This window comes from Gorilla gorilla, chromosome 13 (genome assembly GCF_029281585.2).
Source record: "Gorilla gorilla gorilla isolate KB3781 chromosome 13, NHGRI_mGorGor1-v2.1_pri, whole genome shotgun sequence".
In the NCBI taxonomy this organism is placed as follows: Eukaryota; Metazoa; Chordata; class Mammalia; order Primates; family Hominidae; genus Gorilla; species Gorilla gorilla.
The window spans coordinates 110,669,779-110,689,801 of NC_073237.2; the positions used below are offsets into that span (position 1 = coordinate 110,669,779).

A 20,023-nucleotide genomic window follows, 5' to 3' on the forward strand; every position below is an offset into this window, starting at 1 on the left:
GGGCCAGGCACAGTGGCTCATGCCTGTAATCCCAGTACTCTGGGAGGCCGAGGTGGGCAGATTGCTTAAGCTCAGGAGTTCAAGACCAACCTGGGCAACATGATGAGACCCCCATCTCTACAAAAGTACAAAAAGTTAGCCAGGTGTGGTGGCACGCACCTGTGGTCCTAGCTACTCGGGAGGCTGAGCTGGGAGGATCTCTTGAGCCTGGGTGGCAGAGGTTGCAGTGAGCCAAGATCCCACCACTACACTCCAGCCTGGGCGACAGAGTGAGATGCCATTTCAGAACAAAAACAAAAACAAAAAAAGAATAGAGTAAGTGAATGAAAAGTTGTGCATCCATTACACTTTTATTTATTTATTTATTTTTGAGACAGGGTCTCTTGCTCCATCATACAGGCTGGAGTGTAGCGGCAAAATCACAGCTTACTGCAGCTTTGAACTCCTGGGCTCAAGCAATCTTCCAGCCTCAGACTCCAGAGTAGCTGGGCTTTCAGGCACATGGCACCAGACCGGGCTAATTTTTTTTTTTTTTTTTTTTTTTCCTTGAGACGGAGTCTCACTCTGTCACCCAGGCTGGAGTGCAGTGGTGCCATCTCAGCTCACTGCAAGCTCCGCCTCCCAGGTTCACGCCATTCTCCCTTCTCAGCCTCCCGAGTAGCTGGGACCACAGGCGCCTGCCACCAAGCCCAGCTAATTTTGTTTTTGTATTTTTAGTAGAGATGGGGTATCACCATGTTAGCCAGGATGGTCTCGATCTCCTGACTTCATGATCCACCCGCCTCAGCCTCCCAAAGTGCTGGGATTACAGGCGTGAGCCACCGCGCCCGGCCGACCTGGCTAATTTTTAAATATTTTTGTGTAAAGATAGGGTCTCACTATGTTGCCCAGGCTAGTCTTGAACTCCAGGCCTCAGGTGACTCTCCCATCTTGGCTCCATTAAGCTTTTAACTACAAACTACACTGAAATATGAAAAAGTATTCAGAATGAAATGAATAAGAAAGCAAAATTATAATCATACCGTAAGAATACTTTCTGAGTAATCCCAGCACTTTGGGAGGCCGAGACGGGTGAATCACCTGAGGTCGGGAGTTCCAGACCAGCCTGGCCAACATGGAGAAACCCCATCTCTACTGAAAATAACAACAACAAAAAAATTAGCTGGGCGTTGTGGAGGGTACCAGTAATCCCAGTGACTCAGGAGGCTGAGGCAGGAGAATCGCTTGAACCCAGGAGGCACAGGTTGCAGTGAGCCGAGATTGAGCCATTGCACTCCAGCCTGGGGGATGGGAGTGAAACTCTGTATCAAAAAAAAAAAAAAAAAAAAAAAATGAATACTTTCTGAAAGTATTTATTCATACAAATAAAGACTTGACCCGTGAGGTAGGAACACAAATGGGCCACGGAATCACTCATTCCACAGTATATACCGAGTGCCCTTGAAGTGCTGGGCACTGCTCCAGGATTGGGGGCGTATTGGTGAAAGAGAAGCAAGCTGCCTGCTCAGGTGGCAGGGAATGGGGAAAAACAGGGAGACAGTTTCCTGTTTGAGATGTTGGGAGACACTTCGAGTAGTATATTTACTGGAAATAGACATTCGACTTGGATGTCCCTTTTTGGAAATGTGCCTGCGTCCAGGGCTGGGTTGGGGCCCCATTGAACTTTGGCTCTGACACAGCTGTTGCCACACTCAGTGGAACTGAATCTATGTTTGCCTTCACCCGGCATCCTTCACCCCAACTCTCCCCACCACAACATACATCCCATGCCAGCCTGGGGACCCTCAAAGGTGCTTCATCATTAGGTTTGTGGCTGGGTCCCACTGAAGTAAGTCTTGGCACTCAGAGGGATAGGAACTGAATGAAGACATGAGATTCCTGAGGGGGAGGCCTCTCTACAGAAATCTGTGGACTCACACGTTTACTAATGTTGCTGCAGCCCCGCACCCACCTCGGCCTTGGGCAGCCATACTCTAGGGCTTTTGTAACCTCTCCATGTGAGGAACTCAAATTAGACCTGGGTTTGGAGGCGGTGCTCCGAGCTGGCCTTTGGGGGAGGTTTTGTGCGAGGCATTTCCCAAGTGCTGGCAGGATTGTGTCACAGACACAGAGTAAACTTTTGCTGGGCTCCAAGTGACCGCCCACAGTTTATTATAAAGGTGACTGCACCCTGCAGCCACCAGCACTGCCTGGCTCCACGTGCCTCCTGGTCTCAGTATGGCGCTGTCCTGGGTTCTTACAGTCCTGAGCCTCCTACCTCTGCTGGAAGCCCAGATCCCATTGTGTGCCAACCTAGTACCGGTGCCCATCACCAACGCCACCCTGGACCGGGTGAGTGCCTGGGCTAGCCCTGTCCTGAGCACATGGGCAGCTGCCGCCCTTCTCTGGGCTTCCCTTTCCCTGCTGGCTGTGGTCGGACCCCCACTCCCGGCTCTGCCCTTTTCTCTTCTGGGTCCCCAGGGTGAAATTCTCACCAGCCCAGGGGACTCTGGAGGCACCCCCTGCCTCCAAACTCAGAAGCCTCACTGCAGAGCCCTTCACGGAGGACGGTTCTGTGCTGGGCCTGGAGGGGCTGCCTGGGGAGCAATGAATGATCCTCAGGGTGAGCTCCTGCATGCGCACTGCCCACCAGGGGCCTCGTCTCCCCATTTGCAAAATCAGGGAGAGATCTGCCTGAGTCTCCTCCCAGCTGACAGTCAAAGATTCAGCATCAAGCCCCCATCACTACCTCTGACCTTCTCCCCAGATCACTGGCAAGTGGTTTTATATCGCATCGGCCTTTCGAAACGAGGAGTACAATAAGTCGGTTCAGGAGATCCAAGCAACCTTCTTTTACTTTACCCCCAACAAGACAGAGGACACGATCTTTCTCAGAGAGTACCAGACCCGGTGAGAGCCCCCATTCCAACGCACCCCCATCTCAGCTTCTGGCCAGAAGACCTGAGCAAGTCCCTCCTTCTTCCTGGCCTTGGCCTTCCCATGGGTGGAACTGGGAGGGCTGGCTTTAATCTCCACCAGACTCTTGCCCCTGGACTGTGATGGGCGATTGGCCCACTTCTCAATAATCTTCCTGTTTTCCTTCTGCCTTCTGTTTGGCTTTAGACAGGACCAGTGCTTCTATAACACCACCTACCTGAATGTCCAGCGGGAAAATGGGACCATCTCCAGATATGGTGAGGGCCAGCCCTCAGGCAGGAGGGTTCACTGTGGGAACAGGGCAGGCCAGCATAAGGTGGGGGCTGGATGTAGAGCCCTGGAGGCTTTGGGCACAGAGAAATAACCACTAACATTTTTGAGCTCTAACGACGTGCTCAGAAACAACTCTAAGAGGACACTGCGAGAATTAGATGAGGAAACAGAAGAACAGAGACCTCAAATAGTTTCCCCAAGGTCACACAGCTTATAATTAGAACTAGAATTGGAACTCCAGGCTGGCTTCAGATCTGCCTCTCTCTCATGCCCTCTTTAATATCCTTTGCAAACCAATGGTAGAAGCCTGTATGTTGGAGAGGTGGTACCTTCAACTATGTCCCCCATCACCACAGAAGTGGCACATGGCAGGGATCTGATGGAGCTGAACTGACATCATTTAGCATCCCGAGCCTCCTCTCTGGGCCTCATTTTCCTCATCTGTAAAACGGAGAAAGGCCCTGACAGCCACAGTCTGTGTGAGGCTCCTGAGATCCCATGTACAGAAAGTGCTTGGTGTGGAGCCGGGCATGCAGCAGGGGCTGGGCACACGGTGGCCCAAAGGAGCCCCGGGCCTTCACTGATGCGCTGTGTGGCCACGGACACACCTAGGCCTCCTCACCTGTAAGACGGGCACCATTGTGCCATCCCATGTTCTCACCCAGAGGCTCTTTTTCTCTTCCAGAGGGAGGCCGGGAACATGCCGCTCACTTGCTGATCCTCAGGGACACCAAGACCTACATGCTTGCTTTTGACGTGAACGATGAGAAGAACTGGGGGCTGTCTGTCTATGGTAGGCATGCTTAGCAGCCCCAAACTCATGCCCCTCTCAGGCCTCACCCCCCATTCACCCACCCCTGGGGCTGGCCCCTAGAACCCCAGCCCTCCCTGGCCTCCCGCCAGGCCCCACCATGTCCCCAGTCAGTCTCTTTGCTCCCCCTGCAGCTGACAAGCCAGAGACGACCAAGGAGCAACTCGGAGAGTTCTACGAAGCTCTCGACTGCTTGCGCATTCCCAAGTCAGATGTCGTGTACACCGACTGGAAAAAGGTAAACGCAAGGGATTGGGCAGTGCCCACCTTGTCCATGGCCCAACTTGGGCAGCCCCAGAGGCCCAGAGCAGGAGAGCTGCCAGGCAAGGCTGCACAGCTAGGCAGATCTTCTGCTTTTAGGCACCTGCCTCACTGTAGGGACAGCTGAGCTCTACAGAGGCCCAGGGGTGGTGGATGAGAGCCCAGGAGGGAGAAGTCCCTGTGAAACCAGGGAGGACCTCAAAGCTAACAGGAGGGAACAGCGTGAGCCACGGGGTTGGGGGATTGGCAATTGGAGGGGACGTAATGCGGGGAGTTACCACCTACAGACGCGTCCCAAACCCCAGGCTTTCACCCCACCTCCACTCCCTGCTCATTTTTAATACCCGTGCAGTGGGGAATTGATACTGTGGTTTTCAATGTCACCCACACTGCAGCACGGCCACAGTCACCATCCCGATTTTTGCTACAAATGAGAATTACTGTATAATGAGCTCCTTAACACTTTTCTTTAAACCTGTGTTTGGAAGACTTGTGTTGGTGTGGCCCTGTGCCCAATGCCTGTGAAATCACAGCACCGATGAGCTGGTTCCAATTTTTAAAATATATACATGCAGTACTTCCATGACTATTCAAACAAAAACAATTCCATCCATTTGCCACCTGAGATGACCACCAGGGATGTGAACTACCTCCTGCCCCCATCCGCAGTCCCAACATCCTGGGACAGGGCTTATGAACGCAACCACTGTAGTCAGCTCACCTGATCCACAGCCTGGCACCCCCACTGTCTGGCTAGGGAGCCTCGAATGGGTCCCAAGGCCACCCTGCTCCTCAGTTACATCATCTGCATAGTAGTGGTGGTTGTGAGGAATTCAGGAGCTGCAGCATAAGGGCTCGGCAGGACCTAAGTGCACAGTAAATGCCAGTGATTCTTAAGAGTCTGAGCTCCCATTGTAGAGGCAAGTAAGCTGAGGTTCAGAGACAGAAAATGACTTGCCCAAGATCACCCAGCTGGGAAGTGACAGTGCCAGGGTTGGAGCCCTGGTTGAGCTGGTTCCACAGGCCAGAACTCATTCTGCCCTCTCCCCGGAAGACCTCCCACCCTGTCCCCATGCCTCTGCTTCTCCCTCACCCCAATTCCCCACTGCCTTCTAGGATAAGTGTGAGCCACTGGAGAAGCAGCACGAGAAGGAGAGGAAACAGGAGGAGGGGGAATCCTAGCAGGACACAGCCTTGGATCAGGACAGAGACTTGGGGGCCATCCTGCCCCTCCAACCCGACATGTGTACCTCAGCTTTTTCCCTCACTTGCATCAATAAAGCTTCTGTATTTGGAACAGCTAAGCTGTTAGTCATTTGTTCATTCATTCATTCTGAAGCCTGCCCTGAGTTCAACCCTGGCTGGGCACTGGAGAAGACGCTGTCCCTGGTGGGAAGAGCCCCACACACGCCAGGATGGATGATGACAGGCACCAAGTACTGTGGGAGCCCAGTACTGTGGGAAGACACTTTCTTCTGCAGGGCGAAAATCTGGGAAGGCTTCCTGGAAGGGGCATCTGAACCAATCTAGAAAGATGAGGAGCATAATACAACCTGCTGTTCTGTGTACAATGTGTGATGATCAAATCGGGGTCATTTCCACCACCTCAAACATTTACCATTTCTTTGTGTTGGGAACATTATCACACAGTTCCCCATAAATATGTACATTATGTGTCCATTTAAAACAATACAAGCAAACAAATGTGAATTTCTAAACTGAGACTACTGTAAGGCCTTTCTCCTAATAGCAAGATTGTAATAAAACTTCAACTAGTCATAAAAAAAAAACCCCTTTCTGTTTCTGCTGCAAGCAAGGAAATGAGAGGATGTGTTTGAGTAAACCTGAGGCAGAAGGCTCTAAACAGGAGTGCACGTGTGATATTGTTTGGCTCTGTGTCCCCACCCAAATCTCACATGGAATTTTCAGACCCATGTGTTGGAGGTCGGTCCTGGTGGGAGGTGATTGTATCATGGGGATGGTTTCTAATGGTTTAGCACCACCTCCTGAGTGCTGTTTCTCACAAGATCTCATTGTTTAAAAATGTGTAGCACCTCCCCCTTCGGTCTCTCTCTCCTGCTGTCTTGTGAAGAAGGGACTTGCTTCCTCTTTGCCTTCCACCACGATTGTAAGTTTCCTGAGGCCTCCCAGCCGTGCTTCCTCTGAAGCCTGCAGAACTGTGAGTCAATTAAACCTCTTTTTTTCATAAACTACCCAGTCTCAGGTATTTCTTTATAGCAATGTGAGAACAGACTAATACAAGGTGGATGGGGTGGGGAGAGTTCAGGCATGTGGTGCCAATCACAAGGACCTTATTCCAGTATTACCATGGCCATCGGGGGAGGCACGTTGGGGGGACCAGGCTGGAGGCAGGAAGGCCCGAGTGAAGGCTGCTGTAGGCATCCAGGCAAGAGACGGTTGCCTGGGCCAGGGCAGGGCAGGGCAGGGAAGGGCTGGGGTGATGCAGAGGGCTTGGGGCCCAGGCCAGAGGGGCTGGGTGTCTCCATGGACGTGTCCTCAGGGTGCTCACCTGGGAGACCCAGAAGAAGGAGACAACACGTAAGGGTGAGGCCGGTCCCTGGAAATCAGCTGACATCCTGCAAATGTGGAGCCCTGAGGTGGAGCCAAGCCCAAGGCACAGCCCACTCAGTGGCACAAGCCACGAAGGGCCAGCCTCACCCAGACCTGGGAGCTCATGATTGACAGCCTCTTGTTACGTGAGGGAAGCAGCACCCCTTCCGTGGCAGAAAAGTTGGGCCTGAGTTGTTCCATCTATTCCGTATGTGCAGCTGCGTATACCATCCAGGGTGATAGGACCATGAGCCTGAGGCTCTGACACCCCAGGGTCCAGTCCTGTGTCCTCAGGCACCACTCCCCTTTGTACCTCCTGTCCCAACAGCCAAGCTCCACAGGGCCAAGACTACAGCATCCTTTGCTCAGCACCCAAACCACTGCTGTGCCCACAGCACGGAGGCTGGGGACACCGAGCTGATGTCCTCAGAAGGCAAGTGGACAGGACAGCCTCTGGGGTCCCACAGTGGCCTGGAACTGAAGGCTCAGAACCTACAAGAAGTTTCCCCATTTCAGTGTTACTTTCAGTGAGACACCATTTTCAACCATACTGAGGAGGATCCGCTGAAAAATGAAACAGAAATGAGTCGTGGTGGGCAGGGCAGGGAGAAGCAAGGGAGAAGAGAAGTGTGGAACATGGAAGGAAAAGCCACGTGAGGAAGAAACCAGAGGTCAAGAGAAAAAGAATCATGGAGGTAGAGGAAGCAAAAAACACACATAACAAAGAATGTGGACTTTGGAGTCAAACTAATGTGAGTTCAAACCCAGGCTCTCTCTCAAACCAGTTTGGGCAGAAGGCCCAGTGGAACCTCCTCTCCTCATCAGTAAAAGGGGGGCAGAGTGAGGGTCCTGAGAGCTAGTACAGGGACTGTGTGAAGCAGACAATGCCCAGTGTTTAGCGTAAGAATCAGGGTCCAGCAGGTGCTCCCTAAACAGCAGCTGCTGTTCACTGTTGAAAGGAGCTCTGGAAGGCCAGGCGTGGTGGCTTATGCTTGTAATCCCAGCACTTTGGGAGGCCGAGGTGGGCGGATCACCTGAGGTAGGGAGTTGGAGACCAGCCTGACCAACGTGGAGAAACCCCATCTCTCCTAAAAATACAAAATTAGCCAGGCGTGGTAGCACATACCTGTAATCCCAGCGACTCGGGAGGCTGAGGCAAGAGAATTGCTTGAAACCAGCAGGGGAGGTTGTGGTGAGCCAAGACCGAGCCATTGCACTCCAGCCTGGGCAACAAGAGCAAAATGGCGAAACTCTGTCTCTGAGAAACAAAAAAAAAAAAGAATACTTTCTGAAAGTATTTATTCATACAAATAAAGACTTGACCCATAAGGTAGGAACGCAAATGTGCCATGGAATCACTCATTCCACAGTATACACTGAGTGCCCTTGAAGTGCTGGGCACTGCTCCAGGATTGGGGGCGTATTGGTGAAAGAGAAGCAAGCTGCCTGCTCAGGTGGCAGGGAATGGGGGAAAACAGGGAGACAGTTTCCTGTTTGAGATGTTGGGAGACACTTCGAGTAGTATATTTACTGGAAATAGACATTCGACTTGGATGTCCCTTTTTGGAAATGTGCCTGCGTCCAGGGCTGGGTTGGGGCCCCATTGAACTTTGGCTCTGACACAGCTGTTGCCACACTCAGTGGAACTGAATCTATGTTTGCCTTCACCCGGCATCCTTCACCCCAACTCTCCCCACCACAACATACATCCCATGCCAGCCTGGGGACCCTCAAAGGTGCTTCATCATTAGGTTTGTGGCTGGGTCCCACTGAAGTAAGTCTTGGCACTCAGAGGGATAGGAACTGAATGAAGACATGAGATTCCTGAGGGGGAGGCTTCTCTACGGAAATCTGTGGACTCACACGTTTACTAATGTTGCTGCAGCCCCACACCCACCTCGGCCTGGGGCAGCCATACTCTAGGGCTTTTGTAACCTCTCCATGTGAGGAACTCAAATTAGACCTGGGTTTGGAGGCGGTGCTCCGAGCTGGCCTTTGGGGGAGGTTTTGTGCGAGGCATTTCCCAAGTGCTGGCAGGATTGTGTCACAGACACAGAGTAAACTTTTGCTGGGCTCCAAGTGACCGCCCACAGTTTATTATAAAGGTGACTGCACCCTGCAGCCACCAGCACTGCCTGGCTCCACGTGCCTCCTGGTCTCAGTATGGCGCTGTCCTGGGTTCTTACAGTCCTGAGCCTCCTACCTCTGCTGGAAGCCCAGATCCCATTGTGTGCCAACCTAGTACCGGTGCCCATCACCAACGCCACCCTGGACCGGGTGAGTGCCTGGGCTAGCCCTGTCCTGAGCACATGGGCAGCTGCCGCCCTTCTCTGGGCTTCCCTTTCCCTGCTGGCTGTGGTCGGACCCCCACTCCCGGCTCTGCCCTTTTCTCTTCTGGGTCCCCAGGGTGAAATTCTCACCAGCCCAGGGGACTCTGGAGGCACCCCCTGCCTCCAAACTCAGAAGCCTCACTGCAGAGCCCTTCACGGAGGACGGTTCTGTGCTGGGCCTGGAGAGGCTGCCTGGGGAGCAATGACTGATCCTCAGGGTGAGCTCCTGCATGCGCACTGCCCACCAGGGGCCTCGTCTCCCCATTTGCAAAATCAGGGAGAGATCTGCCTGAGTCTCCTCCCAGCTGACAGTCAAAGATTCAGCATCAAGCCCCCATCACCAGCTCCCACCTTATCCCCAGATCTCTGGCAAGTGGTTTTATATCGCATCAGCCTTTCGAAACGAGGAGTACAATAAGTCGGTTCAGGAGATCCAAGCAACCTTCTTTTACTTTACCCCCAACAAGACAGAGGACACGATCTTTCTCAGAGAGTACCAGACCCGGTGAGAGCCCCCATTCCAACATACCCCCATCTCAGCTTCTGGCCAGAAGACCTGAGCAAGTCCCTCCTTCTTCCTGGCCTTGGCCTTCCCATGGGTGGAACCGGGAGGGCTGGCTTTAATCTCCACCAGACTCTTGCCCCTGGACTGTGATGGGCGATTGGCCACTTCTCCTCGATAACATTACTGTTTTTCTTCTGCCTTCTGGTTGACTTTAGCCAGAACCAGTGCTTCTATAACTCCAGTTACCTGAATGTCCAGCGGGAGAATGGGACTGTCTCCAGATACGGTGAGGGCCAGCCCTCAGGCAGGAGGGTTCACCGTGGGAACAGGGCAGGACAGCATAAGGTGGGGGCTGGATATAGCGCCCTGGAGGCTTTGGGCACAGAGAAATAACCACTAACATTTTTGAGCTCTTACCACGTGCTCAGAAAAAATCCCTAAGAAGACACTGCGAGAATTAGATGAGGAAACAGAAGAACAGAGACCTCAAATAGTTTCCCCAAGGTCACACAGCTTATAATTAGAACTAGAATTGGAACTCCAGGCTGGCTTCAGATCTGCCTCTCTCTCATGCCCTCTTTAATATCCTTTGCAAACCAATGGTAGAAGCCTGTATGTTGGAGAGGTGGTACCTTCAACTATGTCCCCCATCACCGCAGAGGTGGCACATGGCAGGGATCTGATGGAGCTGAACTGACATCATTTAGCATCCCGAGCCTCCTCTCTGGGCCTCATTTTCCTCATCTGTAAAACGGGGAGAAAGGCCCTGACAGCCACAGTCTGTGTGAGGCTCCTGAGATCTCATGTACAGAAAGTGCTTGGTGTGGAGCCAGGCATGCAGCAGGGGCTGGGCACACGGTGGCCCAAAGGAGCCCCGGGCCTTCACTGATGGGCTTTGTGGCCCCGGACACACCTAGGCCTCCTCACCTGTAAGACAGGCACCATTGTGCCATCCCATGTTCTCACCCAGAGGCTCTTTTTCTCTTCCAGAGGGAGGCCGAGAACATGTCGCTCACCTGCTGTTCCTCAGGGACACCAAGACCTTGATGTTTGGTTCCTACCTGGACGATGAGAAGAACTGGGGGCTGTCTGTCTATGGTAGGCATGCTTAGCAGCCCCAAACTCATGCCCCTCTCAGGCCTCACCCCCCATTCACCCACCCCTGGGGCTGGCCCCTAGAACCCCAGCCCTCCCTGGCCTCCCGCCAGGCCCCACCATGTCCCCAGTCAGTCTCTTTGCTCCCCCTGCAGCTGACAAGCCAGAGACGACCAAGGAGCAACTCGGAGAGTTCTACGAAGCTCTCAACTGCTTGTGCATTCCCAGGTCAGAAGTCGTGTACACCGATTGGAAAAAGGTAAACGCAAGGGATTGGGCAGTGCCCACCTTGTGCATGGCCCAACTTGGGCAGCCCCAGAGGCCCAGAGCAGGAGAGCTGCCAGGCAAGGCTGCACAGCTAGGCAGATCTTCTGCTTTTAGGCACCTGCCTCACTGTAGGGACAGCTGAGCTCTACAGAGGCCCAGGGGTGGTGGATGAGAGCCCAGGAGGGAGAAGTCCCTGTGAAACCAGGGAGGACCTCAAAGCTAACAGGAGGGAACAGCGTGAGCCACGGGGTTGGGGGATTGGCAATTGGAGGGGACGTAATGCGGGGAGTTACCACCTACAGACGCGTCCCAAACCCCAGGCTTTCACCCCACCTCCACTCCCTGCTCATTTTTAATACCCGTGCAGTGGGGAATTGATACTGTGGTTTTCAATGTCACCCACACTGCAGCACGGCCACAGTCACCATCCCGATTTTTGCTACAAATGAGAATTACTGTATAATGAGCTCCTTAACACTTTTCTTTAAACCTGTGTTTGGAAGACTTGTGTTGGTGTGGCCCTGTGCCCAATGCCTGTGAAATCACAGCACCGATGAGCTGGTTCCAATTTTTAAAATATATACATGCAGTACTTCCATGACTATTCAAACAAAAACAATTCCATCCATTTGCCACCTGAGATGACCACCAGGGATGTGAACTACCTCCTGCCCCCATCCGCAGTCCCAGCATCCTGGGACAGGGCTTATGAACGCAACCACTGTAGTCAGCTCACCTGATCCACAGCCTGGCACCCCCACTGTCTGGCTAGGGAGCCTCGAATGGGTCCCAAGGCCACCCTGCTCCTCAGTTACATCATCTGCATAGTAGTGGTGGTTGTGAGGAATTCAGGAGCTGCAGCATAAGGGCTCGGCAGGTCCTATGTGCTCAGTAAATGCCAGTGATTCTTAAGGGTCTGAGCTCCCATTGTAGAGGCAAGTAAGCTGAGGTTCAGAGACAGAAAATGACTTGCCCAAGATCACCCAGCTGGGAAGTGACAGTGCCAGGGTTGGAGCCCTGGTTGAGCTGGTTCCACAGGCCAGAACTCATTCTGCCCTCTCCCTGGAAGACCTCCCACCCTGTCCCCATGCCTCTGCTTCTCCCTCACCCCAATTCCCCACTGCCTTCTAGGATAAGTGTGAGCCACTGGAGAAGCAGCACGAGAAGGAGAGGAAACAGGAGGAGGGGGAATCCTAGCAGGACACCGCCTTGGATCAGGACAGAGACTTGGGGGCCATCCTGCCCCTCCAACCCAACATGTGTACCTCAGCTTTTTCCCTCACTTGCATCAATAAAGCTTCTGTATTTGGAACAGCTAAGCTGTTAGTCATTTGTTCATTCATTCATTCTGAAGCCTGCCCTGAGTTCAACCCTGGCTGGGCACTGGAGAAGACGCTGTCCCTGGTGGGAAGAGCCCCACACACGCCAGGATGGAGGATGACAGGCACCGAGTGCTGTGGGAGCCCAGCACTGTGGGAAGACACTTTCTTCTGCAGGGCGAAAATCTGGGAAGGCTTCCTGGAAGGGGCATCTGAACCAATCTAGAAAGATGAGGAGCATAATACAACCTGCTGTTCTGTGTACAATGTGTGATGATCAAATCGGGGTCATTTCCACCACCTCAAACATTTACCATTTCTTTGTGTTGGGAACATTATCACACAGTTCCCCATAAATATGTACATTATGTGTCCATTTAAAACAATACAAGCAAACAAATGTGAATTTCTAAACTGAGACTACTGTAAGGCCTTTCTCCTAATAGCAAGATTGTAATAAAACTTCAACTAGTCATAAAAAAAAAAAAAAACCCTTTCTGTTTCTGCTGCAAGCAAGGAAATGAGAGGATGCATTTGAGTAACCTTGAGGCAGAAGACCCTAAACAGGAGTGGAGGTGTGATATTGTTTGGCTCTGTGTCCCCACCCAAATCTCACATGGAATTTTCAGACCCATGTGTTGGAGGCGGGTCCTGGTGGGAGGTGATTGTATCATGGGGGTGGTTTCTAATGGTTTAGCACCATCTCCCGAGTGCTGTTTCTCACAAGATCTCATTGTTTAAAAGTGTGTAGCACCTCCCCCTTTGCTCTGTCTCTCCTGCTGTCTTGTGAAGAAGGGACTTGCTTCCTCTTTGCCTTCCACCATGATTGTAAGTTTCCTGAGGCCTCCCAGCCATGCTTCCTCTGAAGCCTGCAGAACTGTGAGTCAATTAAACCTCTTTTTTTCATAAACTACCCAGTCTCAGGTATTTCTTTATAGCAATGTGAGAACAGACTAATACAAGGTGGATGGGGTGGGGAGAGTTCAGGCATGTGGTGCCAATCACAAGGACCTTATTCCAGTATTACCATGGCCATCGGGGGAGGCACGTTGGGGGGACCAGGCTGGAGGCAGGAAGGCCCGAGTGAAGGCTGCTGTAGGCATCCAGGCAAGAGACGGTTGCCTGGGCCAGGGCAGGGCAGGGCAGGGAAGGGCTGGGGTGATGCAGAGGGCTTGGGGCCCAGGCCAGAGGGGCTGGGTGTCTCCATGGACGTGTCCTCAGGGTGCTCACCTGGGAGACCCAGAAGAAGGAGACAACACGTAAGGGTGAGGCCGGTCCCTGGAAATCAGCTGACATCCTGCAAATGTGGAGCCCTGAGGTGGAGCCAAGCCCGAGGCACAGCCCACTCAGTGGCACAAGCCACGAAGGGCCAGCCTCACCCAGACCTGGGAGCTCATGATTGACAGCCTCTTGTTACGTGAGGGAAGCAGCACCCCTTCCGTGGCAGAAAAGTTGGGCCTGAGTTGTTCCATCTATTCCGTATGTGCAGCTGCGTATACCATCCAGGGTGATAGGACCATGAGCCTGAGGCTCTGACACCCCAGGGTCCAGTCCTGTGTCCTCAGGCACCACTCCCCTTTGTACCTCCTGTCCCAACAGCCAAGCTCCACAGGGCCAAGACTACAGCATCCTTTGCTCAGCACCCAAACCACTGCTGTGCCCACAGCACGGAGGCTGGGGACACCGAGCTGGTGTCCTCAGAAGGCAAGTGGACAGGACAGCCTCTGGGGTCCCACAATGTCCTGGAACTGAAGGCTCAGAACCTACAGGAAGTTTGTCCATTTCAGTGTTACTTTCAGTGAGACACCATTTTCAACCATACTGAGGAGGATCCGCTGAAAAATGAAACAGAAATGAGTCATGATGGGCAGGGCAGGGAGAAGTGAGGGAGACAAGAAGTGGGGAACATGGAAGAAAAAGCCACGTGAAGAAGAAACCAGAGGTCAAGAGAAAAAGAATCATGGAGGTAGAGGAAGCAAACACACATAACAAAGAATGTGGACTTTGGGTCAGACCAATGTGAGTTTAAACCCAGGTTCTCTCCCAAACCAGTTTGGGCAGATGGCCCATTGAAACCCCACTCTCCTCATCAGTAAAAGGGGGGCAGAGTGAGGGTCCTGAGAGTTAGCACATGGACTATGTGAAGCAGGACATGCCCAGTGCTTAGCACCGGAATCAGGGTCTAGCAGGTGCTCCCTAAATGGCAGGTGCTGTTTGCTATTGAAAGTACTGGAAGGCTGGGCGCCATGGCTCACGCCTGTAATCCCAGCACTTTGGGAGGCTGAGGTGGGTGGATCACCTGAGGCTGGGAGTGCAAGATCAGCCCAACTAACATGGAGAAACCCTGTCTCTACTAAAAATACAAAATTAGCCAGACGTGGTGGCGCATGCCTGTAATCCCAGCTACTCGGGAGGCTGAGGCAAGAGAATCATTTGAACCCGGGAGGCGGAGGTTGCAGTGAGCCGAGATTCCACCACTGTACTCCAGCCTGGGCAACCAGAGCAAAACTCAGTCTCAAAAAAAAAAAAAAAAAAAAAAGAAAAAAGAATAAAAAAAGAAAGAAAGGAGCACTGGAGAGTCCAGGTGCATACTCTTGTAGACAGCAACTTGCTGTGTGCCTCATTTACATCTCTGGCCTCAGTCAAAAGGGACTTGGCTAGGCAGCCCCACCTCAAAGCCCTCTGCAGTTGAAAGATTTATGGTTCTGAGATAGGCAAAGGGGGAAAACTGGAGAAACAGAAGCCACCAGAGGGAGGCAGGCAGAGCACCCAACAGGTCCCCTGGGAAAGGGCTTGGCTGGGCATCAAACCTACCACCCCATAAACTTGACATTGAAGGCAAAAGTTAATGACATACAGCAGAGACACGGATGGCTTTGGGTATTTTTTTTGTCTTCTTTTCTTTTTTTAAGATCAATATTCATTCTTCATTTGCCCTCGTAACCAAAATAGATTTTTAAATGCCTCAAATATACAAACATCATTGATGCACACACATTCCAGAAATGCAGAGGTATGCTGCTGCCACGGGGTAGGGGTGCGGGAGGCGGCCTGGCCTCATGGCCGCAGACTGTGCCCCAGCCCGGGCCTGGCAGGTAGCTGGCCACTGATAAATGCCACTGGGATCCTAGGAGAAGCTGGGGACCATGCGTGAGGTACTGAAGGGGACCATGGTGGATGGCATCCTGGGCACTTTGTAGCTTGTCTGAGGGAAAGGCCTCTGCTGCCATAGAGAAGATGGACACATGTCACCCTGGGGCCCTGACATCCTAAAATGCCCCACTGACTACCAGTCACTAGGAGAAAGGTCTCCGGCTATGCCCTTCCCAGTGATGCTTGCCCCAGAGTGACTGGTCACAGGTGGGGGACAGGTTTGCTCCAGAAACCGTAGGCCTTTCCTTTCTTTTCTGGCCCCCTAAGGAGGACCCAAGATCAGGAAAACTCCCCAGTTTAAAAAAATATCTGTCCATCTGTATATAAAATACCTATTATTAGCTGGAGTTGCGCACATGCAGCACCAGGAGAGACTGCCTGAGGTTCTGCCTGGACCGAAGGAGGCCTCGCTCACAGCACCTCTGTGAGGGGACTGGTGCTCCTGGGAAGTCACTTCTCTTGGTGACCGAGCTGACACCCCCTCCACTTGGAAAGCACAGGGACTGAGCAGGCGGGGCCTGTGCTGGAGGGAGACCCTCCTGGTGAGGAGCTATGTGGGCCTTCTGGGCCTCAGCAGCTCCAGCCCACTCCTGGCCCGGCAGGCCACCTGCCCACCCACCCACTCATCTGCCTCTGGGTCCCCAGTGAAGTCAGAAGAGGCAGGAGCCCCGCAGGCTGTGAGCCTGGCGCAGGTCGGCCGACAGCGAGCTTCTCATCTGCCTGGTGGTGGAGCGGACGCTCTCGGCAGCCTGCACGGCCCGGCTCAGAGCCTTGTTGAGCTCCTCTAGGTCGCCCAGGTCGAGCTGGATGGAGTGCCGGTGTCTCCGGGCTGGTGGGGGAGAGGCTGTGGGCGGCCACTCGGCGGCTGGTTGGGCTGAGGTAGGTCCTGCGGGCGCATAGTACCTGAGGAGAGAAGTGAGTGGGCTCGTTACACATGGGGAGGGCTGGGGACAAGCCGAGGAGCACCGTGTGTGGGGTCAACCCCCTTCTAAATCCCAGCTGGGCCACTGGCTCCTACTCTCTGGGTCTCAGTTTCTTTACCTCTAAAATGGGAATAATGGGCACACATCCAGGGATTTCTTAGAAAGATGAAGGAAGATAACAACACGAGTGCCTGACCCAGAACAGGTGTTCAAGGACAGGAAGTTCAATCTACCTGTTCATCTGATTTACTGCCCATCTAGTACATGCCAGCCAGCGTGCCAGGCTCTGGGGTTACAGTGGGACAAGAAAACATGAACCCCTGCAACCTTCTTGGAGCCGGATCTTGGGAAGGCCAGGATCACCCTAGGCTTGATAGCAAAACCCCCTCATTGAAGAATATCTGGGGGTTCCATTTGCCAAGCAAGGGGTGCTGGAGAAAGGCAATAATTAATAATTAATAATAGTAATAATAATAATAATAATAGGGATTCTGCAGGAGTGGGAGGGTCTGGCCCCATGTCCTGGGAAGTGGGTAGAAGAGCATCCTTCCTAGCCCAGTCCTATAGGAATGTGAGGTGTTGTTTTAAAGTGCTGTGGGAATGGGCTGACAAGCCCATTGAGATGAAGCACGGATTTCCCTAAGAGGTGACAATGGCATCCATCAGGGCCACTAAGTTTAAGGTTCAAGGAAACCAGCAGTGGGCAAGAGGGGGTGTGGCCTCAGCACTGTTAAATAAAGGGTGTGTGTGGTGGAGGAGGGAGATAAAGAAGCATGGACCTAAATCAGGAATAAATTTAGGAGGACGCAGCAGAGTCATTCATTGGCATCTTGCTTTGGCACACTGTAAACTCTGGCTTTATTCCAGAGCCCCCACTGTCTAACTTGCATTGTTATACAGTGTGTAGAAACAGATGATCCAAACAGACATTTCTCCAAAGGAGATATTCAAATGGACAATACGTACATGAAAAGATGCATATCCTTAGCCATCAGGAAATGCAAAGTGAAACCATTGCACACCCCCTAACATCAAAAAGGACAGACAGCAACAAGTGTTGACAAGAATGTGGAGAAACTGGAATCCTCAGCACTGCTGGTGGGAATGTAAATGGTGGAGCCACTGTGGAAAACAGTCTGACAGTTCCTCCAACAGTTAAACCCAGTGCCTAGCCCAGGGCTGGCATCCTCATCTTTGGTACCCATGTACCAGTTGGTGCCTTTATCTTTATTTTACAGATGAGCAAAGCGGAGCTCAGAGAAGCTAAGTGATTCAGGAGGCAGTAGAATGCACCAGCCTTAGCAGCTCAGGCCCTGGAGCCCTGCCCCAAATCCCAGTCATTCTGCTGGGCTACTCATGGGACTCTGGACAAGCTAAGTCACTTTGCAAGGCCTCTGTTTTCCCACCTAAAACGACCACAGTTAGCAACCTCTCAGCTTAGAGCTGATGGAAAATTCAGGTAAAGAGCTGGCACTGCCTGGCTCCGGTAAGTGCTCCATAAACGTGAGCTCCTAAGACCCAGAGTCAGACAGCTGGAAGGGGCAGCCATGGGTTCACACCTGGGCCCGACTCTCCCCACATATCTAATGTGTGCTAATTGGCAAGCAGCAGATGCTGATAAAATAATCTGAACTGTATGAACGGGCTTCTTGCATCCCCAAAACAGCAGCCTGCACTCCCTCCTCTAGGGACTGTCTGGTGTAAGTAACTACAGAGGCTCCTCAAATTACGATGGGGTTATGCCCCTATAAACCCGCTGTAAAGTCGAAAAATCATAAATCGAACCATTGTAAAAGTAGGGACTGTCTGGGCTGGGTTTTCATACACCCCCACCTTCTGTTAATTTGATGACCAACTTGGCCTGAAAGTTACCCAAAACTCTCCCTAGGGCCAACACTGAAAAAGTCCCTCTGGGCTGGAAAGTCTCCGCTGCAGGGGCTATGGGACGGCTGCCCAGCAGGGGGCAGCACAGGCCCACTCCGCTTTCCAAACTACACTGGTCTCAACCACTGGGCCCGTTCAGTCCTGCTGACCAGCAGCTGGAGAAATTTCAGGGTGTCACCAGCGCAAATTCTAGCAGCATTAGAAGCACCATCATTATTGGCCAACTTCTATGTACTATGGGCTTTCCATGCATTAATTCATTCAATCCTCAGCACAACCCATTTTGCAGAGAAGGAAACTGAGGCATAGGTATAACCCACCCATCCTGACTTGGAAACAGCAACCTGGTGAGTTCTGCCCACAGGCCTGAGCCTGGAAGAATGTGAAATGGGGCCTCAGGAAAAGTAAAGACTCCATGGCTACCGTGGGGTCACCAAATTCTGGGCAAAACCTTTCCCGATCAATGAGTTGGAACACTGGCAGGCGCTTTCCCCCGTGTCTGCTGGAGGTCTGAGCATGCAGCATTGGTTCTCATCTCTGCTGCAGTGGAAGATTCCTTAACGACTTGCTTAGACTCAGCTGAGAGGGCAGCAAGAAAGCAAATTTACATACCGGGCGCGGTGGCTACACCTTGTAATGCCAGTGCTTTGGGAGGCCAAGGCGGGCAGATCACCTGAGGCCAGGAGGTCAAGACCAGCCTGGCCAACATGGCGAAACCCATCTCTACCAAAAATACCAAAAAAATTAGCCGTGTGTGGTGGCACACTATTGTATTCCCAGCTACTTGAGAGGAGGAGGCATGAGAATAGCTTGAATCTCGGAGATGGGGGTTGCAGTGAGCCAAGATGGCGCCACTGCACTCCAGCCTGGGCGACAAAGCCAGACCCTGTCTCAGAAAACACATATACATAAAAAATTTTTAAAAGCACATTTATAGGCCTGGTCCCCGAATAGAGGACCAGGGCTGGATGGCGCCTTGGGCCCCTGCTCCACCAAGCTCCAGCCCTCAGTGACGCAGGCCCTCACTGCCTACACACCCAGGCTTCTGGCAACACAGCCACTGAAGACATCCAGTCCCAATCGACTCATTTCACAGCAGGGGAAGCAGGCAGAGAAGTAGCTGCTGACAGCTGAGACAAGAAGACAGGTTTCCTACTTCTGGGGACTGGGCTTTTGTCCCTGCACAATCCTATCATGTTGAACCCACTTTTACTCCTCCTTCTTCCTACTAGTGACAACACTGAGCAATAGCAACATTCTCTGTGATGGCAAAGCTACTGTTTGCTCAGCATTGAGCACGTGACCACATGGCACCACAACCTCCACACACTTCTCATTTGGTTCCTGCCACGTGCCACACTTAATCCTCACGCACAGGATTAAGTACGTGGTTGAGACTCTTCCCCCATTTAACAGACGGGGAAGTGGAGGCTCTGAGAGGAAGTTAGTTTGCCAAGGCCACAGTGCTACTAGGGGGCAGATGGGACTCCACGGTAGCTCTGGCCAACTCCAAACCCAAGCCACTTCTGTCTCGGCTGCCCTGCCTCTCCTGGCTTGACTGATGTTACGTCCAGAATCTGTGCAAAAAGTCCTACAATATACCCGACCAGGACTCCTCAAAGATGTCCAGGTCATCAAAAACAAGGAAGGTCTGAGGATCTGTCACAGCCGAGGGGAGCCTAAGGAGGCATGACAATCGCATACCACATGGGATC

At 52.5% G+C, this 20,023-nt stretch overlaps 3 protein-coding genes across 20 annotated transcripts in view; 2 read left to right on the plus strand and 1 right to left on the minus strand.

The window, feature by feature from the left end:
• Positions 1-2,174: 2,174 nt before the first annotated feature.
• ORM1 (orosomucoid 1) lies at positions 2,175-5,565 on the plus strand. Its single transcript, XM_004048495.5, has 6 exons — positions 2,175-2,331; positions 2,747-2,889; positions 3,103-3,173; positions 3,875-3,982; positions 4,135-4,238; positions 5,378-5,565. Exons 1-6 carry the CDS (start codon positions 2,218-2,220, stop codon positions 5,441-5,443), a joined length of 606 nt encoding a protein of 201 aa, XP_004048543.1. The 5' UTR covers positions 2,175-2,217; the 3' UTR covers positions 5,444-5,565.
• A 3,386-nt stretch (positions 5,566-8,951) lies between these two features.
• LOC109028196 (alpha-1-acid glycoprotein 2) lies at positions 8,952-12,348 on the plus strand. Its single transcript, XM_031014333.3, has 6 exons — positions 8,952-9,109; positions 9,525-9,667; positions 9,883-9,953; positions 10,658-10,765; positions 10,918-11,021; positions 12,161-12,348. Exons 1-6 carry the CDS (start codon positions 8,996-8,998, stop codon positions 12,224-12,226), a joined length of 606 nt encoding a protein of 201 aa, XP_030870193.1. The 5' UTR covers positions 8,952-8,995; the 3' UTR covers positions 12,227-12,348.
• A 2,871-nt stretch (positions 12,349-15,219) lies between these two features.
• Positions 15,220-20,023, minus strand: part of AKNA (AT-hook transcription factor) — a 62,310-nt gene continuing 57,506 nt past the window's right edge. For all 18 annotated transcript variants that reach the window (XM_063696710.1, XM_031014332.3, XM_055350490.2 and 15 more), the window contains one exon: positions 15,220-16,404. In XM_063696710.1, coding sequence (XP_063552780.1) covers positions 16,286-16,404 — 119 coding nt within the window. In that variant the 3' untranslated portion in view covers positions 15,220-16,285. The remainder of the gene's footprint in view (positions 16,405-20,023) is intronic.